At 42.5% G+C, this 19,444-nt stretch overlaps 1 protein-coding gene across 1 annotated transcript in view; it reads left to right on the forward strand.

The window, feature by feature from the left end:
• The window catches only part of DCN (decorin), a 185,671-nt gene that overhangs the window by 157,440 nt on the left and 8,787 nt on the right, over positions 1–19,444 (forward strand). Inside the window, exon 7 of the mRNA XM_073554277.1 lies at positions 15,686–15,824. Coding sequence (XP_073410378.1) covers positions 15,686–15,824 — 139 coding nt within the window. The remainder of the gene's footprint in view (positions 1–15,685; positions 15,825–19,444) is intronic.

Raw genomic sequence — 19,444 nt, forward strand, 5'->3', positions numbered from 1 at the left:
TGGCCATTATAGCCTATGGATGCGCATATGTGCGCACTGGCATGCTCATGTATGCGTTTTTTTGCATATGCGTTTTTTTTTTTTAACCATGGAATTTAGGGGTTTGGGTTAGAGTTAGGGTTAGTTAAGGGGTTTAGGGTTAGGGTTAGGGTCAGGGTCAGGGTTAGGGTTGGGGTTTGGGTCAGGGTTAGGGTTAAGTATGGTTTGGTTAAGGGTTAGGGTCAGGGTTAGGGTCAGGGTTAGGGTTAAGTATGGTTTGGTTAAGGGTTAGGGTCAGGGTTAGGGTTAGGGTTAGGGTCAGGGTTAGGGTTAGGGTTAGGGTTAGTTAGGGTTTAGGGTTTGGGTTAGGGTTAAGTATGATTTGGTTAAGGGTTAGGGTCAGGGTTAGGGTTAGGGTTAGGGTCAGGGTTAGGGTTAGGGTCAGGGTTAGGGTTAGTAAAGTCATGGTTTGGGTTAGTGTGAGGGGCCACCTAATGTTGGAAAAAAACGCAAACGCGGTAAAAACGCACTAAAAACGCATACAAACGCATAAAAACGCTGCGTTTTTTTCATGCATGCTCATAAAAATGCTTGAAAAAAACGCAGCAGTTGTATGCTTTTGTATGCGTTTTTTCAATGCGTTTTTTTGCGGGAAAAACGCGCTGCAAAAAAAAAGCAAGTGTGAAACTAGCCTTAAAGCAACATTTTATGGGAAAAAGTAAATTTTTAATTTTCCTTCCACATTGCTTTAATTCATGTGAAGCACCTGAAGGGTTAATAAAATTCTTGATTGTGTTTTTGAGGACTTTGAGCTGTGCAGTTTTCAAAATTACATCACTTTTGAGTATTTTCTGCAACACAGGCCTCTCAATGTCACTTCAAATGTTTTGTAGTCCCTTAAAAAATTTGGTGTTAAAAATTTTGAAAAAATGAGAAATTGCTGATAAACTTTTAACTAGTGTTGAGCATTCCGATACCGCAAGTATCGGGTATCGGCCGATACTTGCTGTATCGGAATTCCGATACCGACTTCCGATATTTTTTCAATATCGGAAGTCGGCATCGGAATCGGAAGTTCAAAGTTGATTGACAGCCTGACGTCATCATGATGCGCGGTGTGTGCGCATCATGATGCGCCGTCATTTCGGGCCTTCCGGGGGTCTCTGCCGGCCTGCCGGGGGGCTGTGTGGACTGCCCGGGGTCTGTACCGGCCTGCCGGGGGGCTGTGCCGGCCTGCCGGTGGTCTGTGCACCCTGTGGGGGTCTGTACCGGCCTGCCGGGGGGCTGTGCCGGCCTGCCGGTGGTCTGTGCACCCTGTGGGGGTCTGTACCGGCCTGCCGGGGGGCTGTGCCGGCCTGCCGGGGGGCTGTGCTGATGTCCGGGGGTCTGTGCAAGCATCGTCCGATGGGACTACAAGTCCCATCTGGCGATGCCTGCTACCATGACAGTGATTGACACATTAGCCAATGATGGGACAGTAGTAGTCCCATCATCCGGCTAATGTGTTAAATGTTAAAAAAAAAAAAAATACTACATACATACTACATGCATGCTACATACATACTACATGCTACATACATACTACATGCTACATACATACTACATACATACCACATACATACTACATACATACCACATACATACCACATATATACCACATACATACTACATACATACTACATACATACTACATACATAACACATATATACTACATGCATGCTACATACATACTACATGCTACATATATACTACATACATACTACATATATACTACATGCATGCTACATACATACTACATGCTACATACATACTACATATATACTACATGCATACTACATACATACTACATGCATGCTACATACATACTACATGCTACATACATACCACATACATACTACATTCATACTACATGCATGCTACATACATACTACATGCTACATACATACTACATATATACTACATGCATGCTACATACATACTACATGCTACATACATACTACATATATACTACATGCATGCTACATACATACTACATGCTACATACATACTACATATATACTACATGCATGCTACATACATACTACATATATACTACATACATACTACATACATACTACATGCATGCTACATACATACATGCTACATACATACCACATACATACTACATACATACTACATGCTACATACATACTACATATATACTACATGCATGCTACATACATACTGCATGCTACATGCATGCTACATACATACTACATACATACTACATACTACATACATACCACATATATACTACATACATACTACATACAATACATTCATACAATACATACATAGACATACAGTACATATAACATAGAGTAACATACTTACCAATACTTGTCACATTGTTCCCCGAAGCCATTGTCTTTTACGGAATAAATATTAACATAACAAACCACAAAAATACTCACCCACGATCCGAAGCAGTCCACGAGTGTGTCCCACGACGATCTTGGGTAGAGAACTGCAGCATCAGCTGTTGCTGCCGTTCTCTATGGGCTGCAGGAATCCAATGACGGAAGGTAGGTATCCTTCCGCACTGTATTCCTCCGCCACTTAAAAAAAAAAAAGTCCCTAGTCTCACTTTATGCCATTGCTGTCACGCAGCAATGGCATAAAGTGAGACTAGGGACTTTTTTTTTTTTAAGTGGCGGAGGAATACAGTGCGGAAGGATACCTACCTTCCGTCATTGGATTCCTGCAGCCCGTAGAGAACGGCAGCAACAGCTGATGCTGCAGTTCTCTACCCAAGATCGTCGTGGGACACACTCGTGGACTGCTTCGGATCGTGGGTGAGTATTTTTGTGGTTTGTTATGTTAATATTTATTCCGTAAAAGACAATGGCTTCGGGGAACAATGTGACAAGTATTGGTAAGTATGTTACTCTATGTTATATGTACTGTATGTCTATGTATGTATTGTATGAATGTATTGTATGTAGTATGTATGTAGTATATATGTGGTATGTATGTAGCATGTAGTATGTATGTAGTATGTATGTAGCATGCATGTAGCATGCAGTATGTATGTAGCATGCATGTAGTATATATGTAGTATGTATGTAGCATGTAGTATGTATGTAGTATGTATGTGGTATGTATGTAGCATGTAGTATGTATGTAGCATGCATGTAGTATGTATGTAGTATGTATGTAGTATATATGTAGTATGTATGTAGCATGTAGTATGTATGTAGTATGTATGTAGCATATATGTAGTATGTATGTAGCATGCAGTATATATGTAGTATATATGTAGCATGTAGTATGTATGTAGTATGTATGTGGTATGTATGTAGCATGTAGTATGTATGTAGCATGCAGTATGTATGTAGTATATATGTAGTATGTATGTAGCATGTAGTATATATGTAGTATGCATGTTGCATGCATGTAGTATATATGTAGTATGTATGTTGCATGTAGTATATATGTAGTATGTATGTTGCATGTAGTATATATGTAGTATGCATGTTGCATGCATGTAGTATATATGTAGTATGTATGTTGCATGTAGTATATATGTAGTATGAATGTAGCATGTATGTAGTATGTAGTATGAATGTAGCATGTATGTAGTATGCATGTTGTATGTATGTAGCATGTATGTAGCATGTAATTTTTTTTTTTTTTTACATTCAACACATTAGCCGGATGATGGGACTACCACTGTCCCATCATTGGCTAATGTGTCAATCACTGTCATGGTAGCAGGCATCGCCCGATGGGACTTGTAGTCCCATCGGACGATGCCTGCACAGCCCCCCGAAGCCTGTACAGCCCCCCGGCAGGCCGGCACAGCCCCCCGGAGCCTGCACAGCCCCCCGGCAGGCCGGCACAGCCCCCCGGCAGGCCGGCACAGCCCACCGGAGCCTGCACAGCCCCCCCGGCAGGCCGGCACAGACCACCGGAGCCTGCACAGACCCCCTAGCAGGACGGTACAGCCCCCCGAAAGGCCCGTACAGACCCCAGAGAGGCTGTACAAGGGAAAAACAGGATTTTTCTTATTCCGATATCGGAAGTCCCATAGACTTGAATGGGACTTCCGGTATCGGAATCGGCGATACCGATACTTTTTTTTAAGATCGGCCGATCCATTCCGATCCGATACTTTGAAGTATCGGACGGTATCGCTCAACTCTACTTTTAACCCTTCTAACTTCCTAACAAAAATAATTATGTTTCAAAAATGATACTGAGTTGCATATGAAGCGCGTTGCATTGTCCATCCACCCCTTCATCCCTTCCTTCATGGATGTGGTATTTTAAAGTTTTCTTCCTCTGAATGCTTCCTACATCTGGTCAGGACGAATTTTTTGCTGCTCCACATCGAACCACAACAGATGTACTGGCTTCTGCTCCTAACTACATTCACACATATGCAGACATGTTCATATGCTACATGTAGACTTGCACACACATATGCAGACATGTACACATACAATATGCAGACATTCACAAACAATACACAGACGTGCAAACACAATGCTCCGACCTGCACACAAAATACCCAGACATGCACACATAATATGCAGACATGCACACTCAATATGCAGTCATGCATACACACGCAGTCATACGGTACGCAGACTTGCGCAAACACACAGGCATGCGCTCACATATGCAGACATGTACACATACAATATGCAGACATTCACAAACAATACACAGACGTGCAAACACAATGCTCCGACCTGCACACAAAATACCCAGACATGCACACATAATATGCAGACATGCACACTCAATATGCAGTCATGCATACACACGCAGTCATACGGTACGCAGACTTGCGCAAACACACAGGCATGCGCTCACATAGGCAGACATGTGCACATACAATATGCAGACATTCACAAATAATACACAGATGTGCAAACACAATGCTCCGACCTGCGCACAAAATACCCAGACATGCACACATAATATGCAGACATGCACACTCAATATGCAGTCATGCATACACACGCAGTCATAGGGTACGCAGACATGCGCAAACACGCAGGCATACAATCACATATGCAGACATGTGCACACACATGAACAAGCGCATGCAAGTAGTCATATGGTACGCAGGCATGCACACATATGGTACGCAGACATGCACACTTACAATATGCAAAAATGGACACACACGTAGACATGCGTGCGCACACATATATACAAGTACATATATACAGATATAAACACATACTACAAGCATAAATATATTTGAAGATGTACACAAAAATACATATAAACAGACATATACATATTCACAGACATACATAGATAAACACAATCATATATGTATTTTTACATGGTAAGCAAGACACTTGGCTCACCTTCCCCCAGCTGGTCTCCCATCCAGCTCCTCTCCTGTGGGAAGGTGACAGTGCAGGGCATGCGGAATGATGTCACTTTAGCCATGTTTGTTAGCTGTGATGCCGCTGGGCTGGCACACAAGATAAAAGGCGCAGTGCCGGCCTGACTGAAGAAGAAATGAGGTCTTGCGGCCCTGCACAACTGCTGGTGGAGCGGCACATGTTCCTCTGAACCCAAGCCCAGTTCGCTACAGGTTTCAGTGTTGTCGGTGCGCTGTTTCCTGCGGGTGATCTGGTTCTGCTATGCGAACTCTGCAGCCAATCAATAGTCACTAATCAGCTGCAAGTTATCAATCAGATCAGTGGCCATTTTGTCAGAGACAGTGTCTTTGTGACGAAATATTGAAAGCTGCAGCTAGTCAGTGGCCGCTGATTGGTTGCAGTGATCAAATGACACAACAGCGTCACCCACCTGAGTCAATGGAACAGCACTGCTGCAAGAAGTGAGTATACATTGCTTTAATTTTCTACGAGACACTGAATTGGTTAAGCCATGGTTTTCCAGTAGAGGACAGCTCCTTTAATAAGGCCAACTTGCTGATTTTTAATATATTTGTGAATTAACTAATTTAAGAAGAATTCATAAACATCCATGTAGGATGAAGTCCACATTTAATAAGCTGCTTTTTAGAAAACCTTACTTTAGCCATATTACTTTGAAGAATTGAATCTATTATGATAAACATGAGATGCGCACTTGTTAGAAGATTAAGTCATTTGACATCAATTTAAGATAATATTGGAGGTTGAACAGTTATGTTGAAACACGTGCAAACCCTAGGGGCAGCAGTCCTTGGATAACAAGCACTATACAGTTCACAGTCAAAATACCTCGAGTGTTCTCAGATAACACATTCCAGGCATGCACAAAAATGTGCTACATTTTTTTTTTTACAAGCATAAGAGGCACTTAAATTATATTGCACACCTTGGGGGATATAATTGCAGTAAAAAAGTTATAGAGCTTAAGCATGGTATTTGCCATTCATAATGTAAAATATACAGAAATTAAAAATATATACAGTATTCTAAGACATAGTATAGCATGTATTAGAATATTCAAGCATATCTCGATGCTAGAAATTAGCAAAAAGATTTAAACTACCCTGGTTTAGCATCGATTTTGGTCCTTGATTGCAGCCAGGCCAAACCAATGCTCACTTCCATATCAGAAATTACTCGCCCGGCTTGGAAGCCGCAATCATCTAATGTGACTTTGACACAACAGATGGGTTGGGGATTATCCTAACAAGCGTGTCATACAGTTAGGTCCATATATATTTGGACACAGACAACATTTTTCTAATTTTGGTTTTAGATATTACCACAATGAATTTTAAACAAAACAATTCAGATGCAGTTGAAGTTCAGACATTCAGCTTTCATTTGAGGGTATCCACATTAAAATTGGATGAAGGGTTTAGGAGTTTCAGCTCCTTAACATGTGCCACCCTGTTTTTAAAGGGACCAAAAGTAATTGGACAGATTAAATAATTTTAAATAAAATGTTCATTTCTAGTACTTGGTTGAAAACCCTTTGTTGGCAATGACTGCTTGAAGACTTGAACTCATGGACATCACCAGACGCTGTGTTTCCTCCTTTTGGATGCTCTGCCAGGGCCTTCACTGCGGTGGTTTTCAGTTGCTGTTTGTTTGTGGGCCTTTCTGTCTAAAGTTTAGTCTTTAACAAGTGAAATGCATGCTCAATTGAGTTGAGATCAGGTGACTGACTTGGCCATTCAAGAATATTCCACTTCTTTGCTTTAATAAACTCCTGGGTTGCTTTGGCTTTATGTTTTGGGTCATTGTCCATCTGTAGTATGAAACGACGACCAATCAGTTTGGCTGCATTTGGCTGGATCTGAGCACACAGTATGGCTCTGAATACCTCAGAATTCATTCGGCTGCTTCTGTCCTGTGTCACATCATCAATAAACACTAGTGACCCAGTGCCACTGGCAGCCATGCATGCCCAAGCCATCACACTGCCTCCACCGTGTTTTACAGATGATGTGGTATGCTTTGGATCATGAGCTGTACCAAGCTTTCGCCATACTTTTCTCTTTCCATCATTCTGGTAGAGGTTGATCTTGGTTTTATCTGTCCAAATTGTGTTCTTCCAAACTATGCTGGCTTTTTGAGATGTTTTTTTAGCAAAGTCCAGCCTAGCCTTTTTATTCTTGATGCTTATGAGTGGCTTGCACCGTGCAGTGAACCCTCTGTATTTACTTTCATGCAGTCTTCTCTTTATGGTAGATTTGGATATTGATACGCCTACCTCCTGGAGAGTGTTGTTCACTTGGTTGGCTGTTGTGAAGGGGTTTCTCTTCACCATGGAGATTATTATGTGATCATCCACCACTATTGTCTTCCATGGGCACCCAGGTCTTTTTGCATTGATGAGTTCACCAATGCTTTCTTTCTTTCTCAGGATGTACCAAACTGTAGATTTTGCCACTCCTAATGTTGTAGCAATTTCTTGGATTTTGTTTTCTGTTTTTGCAGCTTAAGGATGGATTGTTTCACTTGCATGGAGAGCTCCTTTGACCGCTGTTTCCTTCACAGCAAAACCTTCCAAATGCAAGCACCACACCTCAAATCAACTCCAGGCCTTTTATCTGCTTAATTAACACTAGGACTACTGGACTCGTGACCCCGCCTAGAACTACTGAAAGGAGTCATTTTGACTCCTTGCTTGTTTTTGTTTATTTTTAGAGTTTCATTTGTGGTTATTTATTAATAATTATATTTTTTGTAATGTATTATTATTGTGAGATCCAACAGTAATGCTTTTGATTGTTTTTTTTCTGCTTTTCTTATTTTTCTACAGAAAATAACAATAATTATAATAGACGTTTTTCAAACTTTTTTTTATTCAAGTGCACACATATAAACAACAACTGAAGAACAAAAAGCAGAGAAAATGTAGGTGGAGGAGCATAAAAATGAAAATATGGCGCAGAATTCACCTTCTAAACATTTGGTGTTTCGCATTTTAGGCATTGCCTTTGATTTATGGCAGTACATTGCCCACACAAAGACTTACCACAAGTCTTACAATTGCCGACAGATCTATTTTTCTTGCACTTTTCTTTGATCTGGCAAAATTTTGTTTGAACCATCACTTCTGAGCATGTAGAAACTTGGGACGTGGAACCCTTTTCCCTATCTGTGACATAAGGACCACTCAGCTCTCTCACAAGCGTTTGCAAAAATGCCTTGCGTGACATTTTTTGGTGGGTAATCTCCTTGAATATTATCCATGCATTTATACCCGCAAAGTCTAAGGCATTTTCAAATGCATGAACAGGCCATCTCCTTGTGCATGTTCGTGTGGTATATTTTCGTGCCATCTGATCCACTACATCTACTCCATATTTTGTTTCATTGTAAAACTTTACCGTTTCTGGAGTTTTTTTAGCGGAATCAGACGCAACAACAACATCTGGATGGACGGAACTCAAAATGACAACATTTTTGTTGGGCTTTCCTTGATATACTGTAAGTGTAAAATTGTCTTCATTTCTAAACACTTTAGTGTTGTACAATTCCTCTTTCATGGATTTTATTTCTTTAGGCACTTCTCGCCTTATCTTGTTCAGTGTTCCCACGATGGTTGTTCCTTTGCTTTTTAGCGGTTTAGCTAATTTTACTGAAGTAAAATAATTATCGGTTGTAACATTGCGACCTTTTTTCAAAAACGGGTCCAATAACTTCATTACCACATGGTCAGCTAAACGGTCCTCAGCACGGCGTGTGTCATCTTTTGCCTAGATAAGGGAAGCCATTTGCCAGATATTTGCTCTCCTTATCAACAGCTAGCCAATATTTGTGGCCATATTTATCTGGTTTGGAAGGCATGTACTGCGTGAATGGACACCTAGTTTTGCTTGGGAAAAGTTGCTCATCCACCGTTATGTATGGGCCAGGTTTGTAACACGCAATACAATTTTCAATAAACCTGTCCCACACAGTAGAAAATAGAGCAAACTTGTCCGTTTGCAGTCTCTCCGATCGAGTAGATTTCTCATCAAATCTGATAAGATAAGAGCCTAGAGTAAACAAGCTATTTTGTTCAGTATTACACAGTAATACAAGCAGGTAAAACACAAGGAAAATGTGAAAAGTTGACATGTAAATTGAACTACATCTATATGAACATCAGGGTAAATAAGACAGAGTGAAAAAATTATGCACAAAACTTTATAGCAACATTTAGTGACAAAAGGACCTCAAAATATAGTAGGGAGTCAAAATGACTCCCTTCAGTAGTTCTTGGTAAATTTTGAAAAAACACGCAAATTTTTCACCAAAATTATTTATTCTCACAAAATCTTTTTTCACATCATATTTGAGGAAAAGTCACCGAGTTTCAAGCCGGAATTCTGAAAAATGTAGTCACAGAAGAGAAATAAAAAACGAAAGGAGTCAAAATGACTCCATCAGTAGTTCTAGTGTTAAGAATTACATAACGAAGGGATTGCCCACACCTGTCCATGAAATAGCCTTGGAGTCAATTGTCCAATTACTTTTGGTCCCTTAAAAACAGGGTGGCACATGTTAAGGAGCTGAAACTCCTAAACCCTTCATCCAATTTTAATGTGGATACCCTCAAATGAAAGCTGAAAGTCTGAACTTCAACTGCACCTGAATTGTTTTGTTTAAAATTCATTGTGGTAATGTCTAGAACCAAAATTGGAAAAATGTTGTCTCTGTCCAAATATATATGGACCTAACTGTATATACCTGTCATATCCATGTATGCCACAGACCCCACACAGAGAGCATATGGACCCATTACACCCAATGTGCCAGTCAGTGTACATAGCCAATTTTCCACATCAGACTAGTTGTGGAAAAAGAAGAGGGGACGGGCAAAGTTTTATAAAGCATTTGATGATTTATAAAGCACGTATAGAATAATACAGATCCAATATGTATTAGTCTGAAATAAAATGCATTGGGCATAAAATACAATAATGCGGTATAGATGCCCATGAAAATGACACTAATTATATACGAAACAAAAAGACATGTAAGACATAAGAAGAGACATAGGAAATAGTAAAGTGCAAGTGCTGATAAATGTCTAAGATTGTTTGCTATATAGTGATGCCTCTCTATTCAAAAAACACACAGAGCATGTGAAGGTTTTCCCCAGGTTCAATGAATGACCAAGTATCACCATGTTTGAATGTAAAATAAATAATAATGGGTTTGATGGTGTTTATAGAGTGTTGCCACTGGTGATACTCCAGATCATTCCTAAGAATCTGAGATACGTTTCATTCAGAAGTCAGTGCAAATTGTTGCAAACATGTATTGATAATGCACAGACTGGCTGCAAGTTTCTTGACTATGGAGTGGACCCGTGGAAACTGATTCTGGTACGATCCCCAAACTTTTAAGTTCAGTTTTGCTTGTCTCTATTCCTGACCACAGAATGACAGTTTCAAGAGACCACCAGAGCACTAGGCGGAGGAGGACATGACTTTGGGAGGGGTGGAGCTTTAACTCCTGCAGCTTTGTTTGTAAAGCGGTGTAGATTTTAGGCAAGAGTGATGTTGCTTTAAGAGGAAGGAGCTCAGTACGTCTGTGCCTGGTGTGTTACTGTGAGGAGGATGGGGCTTATAGTATCTCTGACTCTCTCTCTCTCCCCCGCTTTCTCTCACTGGATGAACTGGAGGAAGCATAACCCGCCTTCCCGCCCTGTTTATAATCACTGTTCTAAAACTTTTTAATTATTATTTGTATAATTTTGAATGTTCAATTGTATTTTTTGAATTTGCTATTGTATATCTTGTACCAGGTTCAATTTTATCATTGCTATAAAGAGTTAACCTTCTAAGCCCAAAGGATGGGCAATCCATCAGCCATGGTTCCCTAGAGGTTTCCTCCACAGGGGGTTTTTACTCTTCTGAGCACTGTAGGATGACTCTCTGTGAGTTGGAGGTTTGCCAAGTTTAGCCCCCTTAATGCTTTTGCAGGTAATTCTAGTTTATAGGTTTACAAAAGTGATTTATTAAAAAAAAGTGTCAAATGTGACTCGGAATTTACAACCCGTCACAGCTTTGCGGTTTAGGAGTCAGGTAGAAGTTGCAGACAAGTTAAGGTGGACTAATTTTAACTAATAGAGGATGTAAAACCTCATGGTGGCGCACAGGCTCGGCTTTGGTGGCCAACCTCAGGGACGTTGTAATAGTAACGCCAATCAGGGGCGGGCACAGGATTGAGGATAACAGGGTCATTGGTGCCCTGAAAGTTTACTGGCTTTCCCTGAATGGGAAGCCAGTGCGTGCCGCCCCTTTATGGCTGTCTGTCCTGGTGCTGTATGTCAGACAGCTGGGGATATGAAAGTACTTGTGAATCCCAATGTACTAGCACTTTACCTGACTCCCACTGTAATTGTTTAATCCTGTGGTTTAAAGCTGTGGTCATTTTGACAACCAAAATAATGTGTTTCGTGTATTTATACAAGTGCCTAGGTTTACTGTACAGTAGTTATGGTGGTTTTAAGATGGAGTAAGGTCCATTTCATATCCAAAAGTCTTGTATTTCTATGAGGTTGTCACATTTGGGTCAGGAGATCCTTGTCCATTCCGTTCATTAGCCGTCCATGCTCAGACCGATTTGCATGGACTTCTTAACGAGCCGTAAGGAAGAATTAAAATTGGATTAGGGAAACACCCCTTTATTTGTTCTCATGAGTTAGATTTAAAGCAAATACTTAGGTTTTGTTCTTATGCGCTGCAATACATTTGAGCTGAATTTGCATCATCATACACACAGCAGAAATAGATGTTGGTGACAGTGGACCCCACTCCAGCGTGGGTCCATTCATAGTCATACCCTCTGCGACCTCAATCGTTACTTACCTCCTTATGAATAGGTTTGTTTTGTGGCATTGTATGGACTTTTCCAAACCATATTTGATGAATGAGACAGGTGTGTGTATGTGTGTGTGTATATGCAGTATACTCGTGTGTGTATATATATATATATATATATATATATATATACTAGCTGAAGAGCCCGGCGCTGCCCGGGCATAGTAACTAACTGTGGTTAGTTATAGCAAATTATAATTATCCTCCTTCCCATTGTCCCGTGCCCATATACCCATCATACATATCCATGATCCCATAGGCCCATGCCCATATACCCATCACACATCCTCCATCCCATAGTCCCATGCCCATATACCCATCATACATATTCGCCATCCCATAGTCGAGTGCCCATATACCCATCACACATCCTTCATCTCATAGTCCCATGCCCATATACCCATCATACATATCCTCCATCCCATAGTCCCGTGACCATATACCCATCATACATATCCGCCATCCCATAGTCCTGTGCCCATATACCCATCATACATATCCTCCATCCCATAGTCCAGTGCCCATATACCCATCACACATCCTCCATCCCATAGACAACCATTATGACATCATAATGAGCGGCGGGGCTTGCAACCTGTGATGACATCAGTGTTGCCATAGCAACCATTATGACATCATAATGAGGGGTGGGGCTTGATACACACACTTTTTCCCCATTATGTAGATAGGGGCAAAGTTGTTTGGTGAATTGGAACGCGCGGGGTTAAAATTTCGTCTCACAACATAGCCTAGGACACTCTCGGGGTCTAGACGTGTGACTGTGCCAAATTTTGTGGCTGTAGCTGCGACGGTGCGGATGCCAATCCTGGACATACACACACACACATACATACATACAGTCATGGCCAAAAGTATTGACACCCCTGCAATTCTGTCAGATAATATTCAGTTTCTTCCTGAAAATGATTGCAAACACAAATTCTTTGGTATTATTATCTTCATTTAATTTGTCTTAAATGAAAAAACGCAAAAGAGAATGAAGCAAAAAGCAAAACATTGATCATTTTACACAAAACTCCAAAAATGGGCCGGACAAAAGTATTGGCACCCTCAGCCTAATACTTGGTTGCACAACCTTTAGCCAAAATAACTGCGACCAACCGCTTCCGGTAACCATTAATGAGTTTCTTACAATGCTCTGCTGGAATTTTAGACCATTCTTCTTTGGCAAACTATTCCAGGTCCCTGATATTTGAAGGGTGCCTTCTCCAAACTGCCATTTTTAGATCTCTCCACAGGTGTTCTGTGTACTTTTCTTTGAATGCCTCTTTTTTCTCCTGTAAACTCTATGTTGATGCTTTTGCCCTAAAAGCTCTACTTTTGTCTCATCTGACCAGAGAACATTCTTCCAAAATGTTTTAGGCTTTTTCAGGTAAGTTTTGGCAAACTCCAGCCTGGCTTTTTTATGTCTCGGGGTAAGAAGTGGAGTCTTCCTGGGTCTCCTACCATACAGTCCCTTTTCATTCAGACGCCGACGGATTGTACGGGTTGACACCGTTGTACCCTCGGACTGCAGGGCAGCTTGAACTTGTTTGGATGTTAGTGGAGGTTCTTTATCCAACATCCGTACAATCTTGCGTTGAAATCTCTTGTCAATTTTTCTTTTCCGGCCACATCTAGGGAGGTTAGCCACAGTGCCATGGGCTTTAAACTTCTTGATGACACTGTACACGGTAGACACAGGAACATTCAGGTCTTTGGAGATGGACTTGTAGCCTTGAAATTGCTCATGCTTCCTCACAATTTGGTTTCTCAAGTCCTCAGACAGTTCTTTGGTCTTCTTTCTTTTCTCCATGCTCAATGTGGTACACACAAGGACACAGGACAGAGGTTGAGTCAACTTTAATCCATGTTAACTGGCTGCAAGTGTGATTTAGTTATTGCCAACACCTGTTAGGTGCCACAGGTAAGTTACAGGTGCTGTTAATTACATAAATTAGAGAAGCATCACATGATTTTTCAAACAGTGCCAATACTTTTGTCCACCCTCTTTGTTATGTTTGGTGTGGAATTATATCCAATTTGGCTTTAGGACAATTCTTTTTGTGTTTTTTCATTTAAGACAAATTAAATGAAGATAATAATACCAAAGAATTTGTGTTTGCAATCATTTTCAGGAAGAAACTGAGTATTATCTGACAGAATTGCAGGGGTGTCAATACTTTTGGCCATGACTGTACAGTACATACACACTTGAGCTTTATATATTAAATATATACTGTGTATATACACTCACTGGCCACTTTATTAGGTACACCTGTCCAACTGTGTGTTAAGACTTAATTTCTAATCAGCCAATCACATGGCGGCAACTCAGTGCATTTAGGCATGTAGACATGGTCAAGACAATCTCCTGCAGTTCAAACCGAGCATCAGTATGGGGAAGAAAGGTGATTTGAGTGCCTTTGAACGTGGCATGATTGTTGGTGCCAGAAGGGCTGGTCTGAGTATTTCAGAAACTGCTGATCTACTGGGATTTTCACGCACAACCATCTCTAGGGTTTACAGAGAATGGTCCGAAAAAGAAAAAAAATCCAGTGAGCGGCAGTTCTGTGGCCGGAAATGCCTTGTTGATGCCAGAGGTCAGAGGAGAATGGGCATACTGGTTCGAGCTGATAGAAAGGCAACAGTGACTCAAATTGCCACCCGTTACAACCAAGGTAGGCAGAAGAGCATCTCTGAACGCACAGTGCGTCGAACTTTGAGGCAGATGGGCTACAGCAGCAGAAGACCACACTGGGTACCACTCCTCTCAGCTAAGAACAGGCATCTGATGGCTACTTTCAGCAGGATAATGCGCCATGTCATAAAGCTCGAATCATCTCAGATTGGTTTCTTGAACATGACAATGAGTTCACTGTACTCAAATGGCCTCCTCAGTCACCAGATCTCAATCCAATAGAGCATCTTTGGGATGTGGTGGAACGGGAGATTCGCATCAGGGATGTGCAGCCGACAAATCTGCGCCAACTGTGTGATGCCATCATGTCAATATGGTCCAAAATCTCTGAGGAATGCTTCCAGCACCTTGTTGAATCTCTGCCACGAAGAATTGAGGCAGTTCTGAAGGCAAAAGGGGGTCCAACCCGTTACTAGCATGGTGTACCTAATAAAGTGGCCAGTGAGTGTATATATATATATATATATAGAGTATATATATATATATATATATATATATAAAATTTATTAATGGTGTGCTGTCAGTTTACTAGTGTGCTGACAGTTTCCCATGGCAACCATATGAATTTTTAATCCAGATAGATATTACAGAATAACATGTGACTGTAAGGTCAGTATAAATTGTCATATTTTTCCTAAATGAATATCCTAACATAGACAAATATTTGAATATTATACTTTTTATCACATTAAACATTTTATTTTTTCTGCAGATTAGGATTGAGTTATAACAGCATAATTAATGTTGAAAATGGATCCATTTCCAATGTTCCTCATCTACGGGAGCTACACTTAGACCATAACAGCCTTACTCAGGTGCCTGCAGGACTCAATGAACATAAGTACATTCAGGTAAAGTATCCTTTATAAACTATTATAGAATCATAGAATGTTAGAGTTGGAAGGGACCTCCTGGGTCATCTTGTCCAACCCCCTGCTCAAAGCAGGATTCACTAAATCATCCCATACAGGTGTCTGTCCAGCCACTGTTTGAAGACATCTATTGAAGGAGAACTTACCACCTCTTGTGGCAGCCTGTTGCACTCATTGATCACCATCACTGTCAAAAAGTTTTTTCTAATATCTAATCTGTGTCTCCTCCCATTCAGTTTCATCCCATTGCTTAGTCTTTTCTTGTGCAAATGAGAATAAAGATGATCCTTCTACATTGTGACAGCCCTTGAGATATTTGTAGACAGCTATTAAGTCTCCTCTAAGTCTTCTGTTTTGCAAGCTAAACATTCCCAAATCCTGCAACCATCACCATTCTGGTCGCTCTTCTCTGAACTTGCTCCAGTTTGTCGATGTCTTTTTTAAAATGTGGTGCCCAAAACTGGACACAGTATTCCAGATGAGGTCTGACCAAAGAAGAGTAGAGGGCAATAATGACTTCACGTGATGTTGACTGTATGCTTCTTTTAATACATCATAGAATTGTATTTGCCTCTTTTGCTGCTGTATCACACTGTCAACTAATGTTCAGTCTTTGATCTATTAGTAAGTCTTTTTCACATGTGCTGTTGCTTAGCCCTATTCCTCCCATTCTGTACATGCTTTTTTCATTTTTATTGCCCAGATGTAGTACTTTGCATTTTTCCCTGTTAAAAACCATTCTGTTAGTTTCTGCCCACTGCTCCAGTTTATTTATATATTTTTGAATCCTCTCTCTCTTCTAATATTAGCTATCCCTCCTAGCTTTGTATGATCAGCAAATTTAATCAGTTTACCCTCAATTTCTTCATCTAAATCATTGATAAAGATGTTGAACAATACAGGACCCAGGACAGAGCCCTGTGGTACCCAACTTGAGACATTCTTCCAACTGGATGTGCAGTCATTTACGGCCACTCTTTGGGTCCGATCACTAAGCCAGTTATGAATCCACCTAACAGTTGCCTTGTCCAGTCCATACTTAGTCATTTTTTCAATAAGGATTGTGTGAGATACTTTGTCAAATGCTTTGCTGAAGTCAAGATATACCATATCTACAGCATTTCCCTGATCCACCTAGTCAGTGATTCTGTCATAGAAGGAAATTAAGTTAGTCTGACATGACTTATTAGCTACTGTTAGGAACGGCGGAAAGCACAAAATAAAAATATAACTAAAGTGCGTTCGCCACTCGGGGTCCACCATGCGGTAGATGGTATAACCGCTGCTAGACAGTGGCAGAGCAATATGGCGGAGGTGCGCACGGGGTTAGCCTTCACCCTGGTGCGCAAAGCAATCACTGTTTAGTCACAGAGATGGCAAAAACATAAAGTACTGAGCCTGTTAGGGTCACAGGAGCTCAGAGCAATAACACACACGGTAAGCGGTCACAGGAATAGCCCAAGATGGCGGCACTAAGTCCTTCTAGACCTCCCGTGTGTGTCCGAGTATATAGCATCGCAGCTGCGAACGCTCAAGTGGGCTGCTACTGCAGTGCGGCGTGAATACTGCCGCTCAACGACACTGCTATGGCGCAGGCGCAATCTTGGACGCTAGCAGCTGAGTATGGAGCAATAGCGCGCTGGCACTAGTAGTGTTAAGGTCGGCGGAACGCACAAAATATAAATAATAGTAGGTGCGTTCGCCGCCCGGGGTCCACCGTGCGGTAGGTGACAAGACCGCTGCTGAACAATGGCAGATGCACCTAATAGGTGCGGGACTGCGCTCGGGTTAACGTCACCCGAACGCTAAGGCAAAGGCACAGGCCCTGTTAGCGTCACAGAGGCCTGCGTGGGGCTTCGCAGCCGCGAACACCAATAGTTGCTGTTGCTACAGCGCAGCGGCAGAGAAAAGCCGCAAGCGTCGGCGCCGAGGACCGGGCACCGACGGACGCTAGTGTAGGTGTGGAGCAAGTGGCGTGTAGCTTGCCACAACCCTGGAGCTGACTATTCACACTCGGTCACCACTCGTAATATCAGAGGGTAGGGGTTTCATAATGAGTCAGACACCAGTCCATACATCCATCACCATACACACACAGAATAATATGCTACACTAGCGCATGGCCGAGCCGCCATGCGGGCTTTTTATAGCCATGCGCTTCCGGGACCTTCCAGTACTTTGGGAAGGACCAATCAGATCCGACATAGGACCTGCACATGTGACCCCTGCTCTCCTCTGAGAGGAGAAGTTGCGGGCATGCCCAGTAGCACGGCACGAGGACTTAGCCTCTGGAGCTGTTCCCTGCAAAGCAGTTTGCGCTACCATTGCTGCACCAGAGGTGGCAGCAACATCCAGGCTCACAGAACGAGTCTGAGGGAATTTCCTGGCTCGCCGTGATTGCTGAGCAGGAGTCTGAGCGGTCGGAGGAGAATGAGAGACCGCAGGATGTCTTGCTCTGGATTCCTGCTGTGCAGTGCCAGGAATCCGACACCTAACAAGTAGTAACTCAATCCCTCACACAAGCGTATTATCAAAGGGAAGGGGTTTCAAATGAGTCATTCACCAGATCATGCATCCATCAAACATTCACTCAACAGCAAGTATGTCTATACTAGCGCATGGCGGAACAGCCCTGCGCGCCTTTTATAGCAGCCGGGACCTTCCGCACGCCTCCAGATCTCTGAAATGGACAAATGAGATTTGGAGCAGGACCTGAGCACTTGACTCCTGTGCCATGAGCATGCTCAGTAAGTGGAGAGAAGGACTTAGCCTCAGGAGAGATTTGCTGCAAATCAATCTCCTCTGCAATCTCTTCTGCCATGGATAAAGCGCAGGAGACTGCAGAATGTGAGGGTCTGGATTCCTGCATAGCAACCACAGAAACCTGACTCCTAACATTACCCCCCCTCCTAGGGCCCCCCTCCCTGAGACCTCCGACCTGCCACCCGCCAACTTGTGCCTTTTAGTGGCGTAGGCCTCAGACTCGTCCGAAGGCAAGTCTGATGTCCTGGTAGGTGACAAGGAAACCCAGGACACGCGGAAGGCATCAGGGATGGCAAGATTGCCAGGTTTGAGAAGGGACACATGGGAGACAACGGGAGCGGAAGTTAAAGTGGGACGCCGCCATGTGTCGTGGGCGTCGCCACTCTCTGTTTGGAGAGGCTATCCCGTGAACAAAAGGCACAGGCCCGAATGTAATTTTTGCATCCCGAGCCCTGTGCGGCCACCAATAAGACCCAGCCAGGAGTTTTGTGGTCTGCATATAGCCGCAGTGACCACCCCTCCTGGAAGCGTGTGCCCACGCGAGAACCCTCGGCCGAAGGTGATGAGGGACAAAGGTCTTACGCAGCGGCACAGAGTTTGGCCATTGCGGGGCGCTGTTGTCTGGAGCAACAGCATGTTGACAATGGTAACCGCAAATGGAGTCTTGTGCCGGACACGCCTCAAGAACGGCGCGAGACACCTCCATGGGCTCAGGGAGTGGAAACTCTGGCTCGGGTGGTTCCAGAGGCTCAAAAAAGTTGGGAGCTGGGGTAACCTTCCATTTGGATTGAGCACGCTCCTCCATACCGCGCTCCGAAAAATGGAGGTCAATGCGG

This window comes from Dendrobates tinctorius, unplaced genomic scaffold (assembly GCF_039654945.1).
Source record: "Dendrobates tinctorius isolate UK_male_01 unplaced genomic scaffold, ASM3965494v1 ptg000209l, whole genome shotgun sequence".
Classification (NCBI taxonomy): Eukaryota; Metazoa; Chordata; class Amphibia; order Anura; family Dendrobatidae; genus Dendrobates; species Dendrobates tinctorius.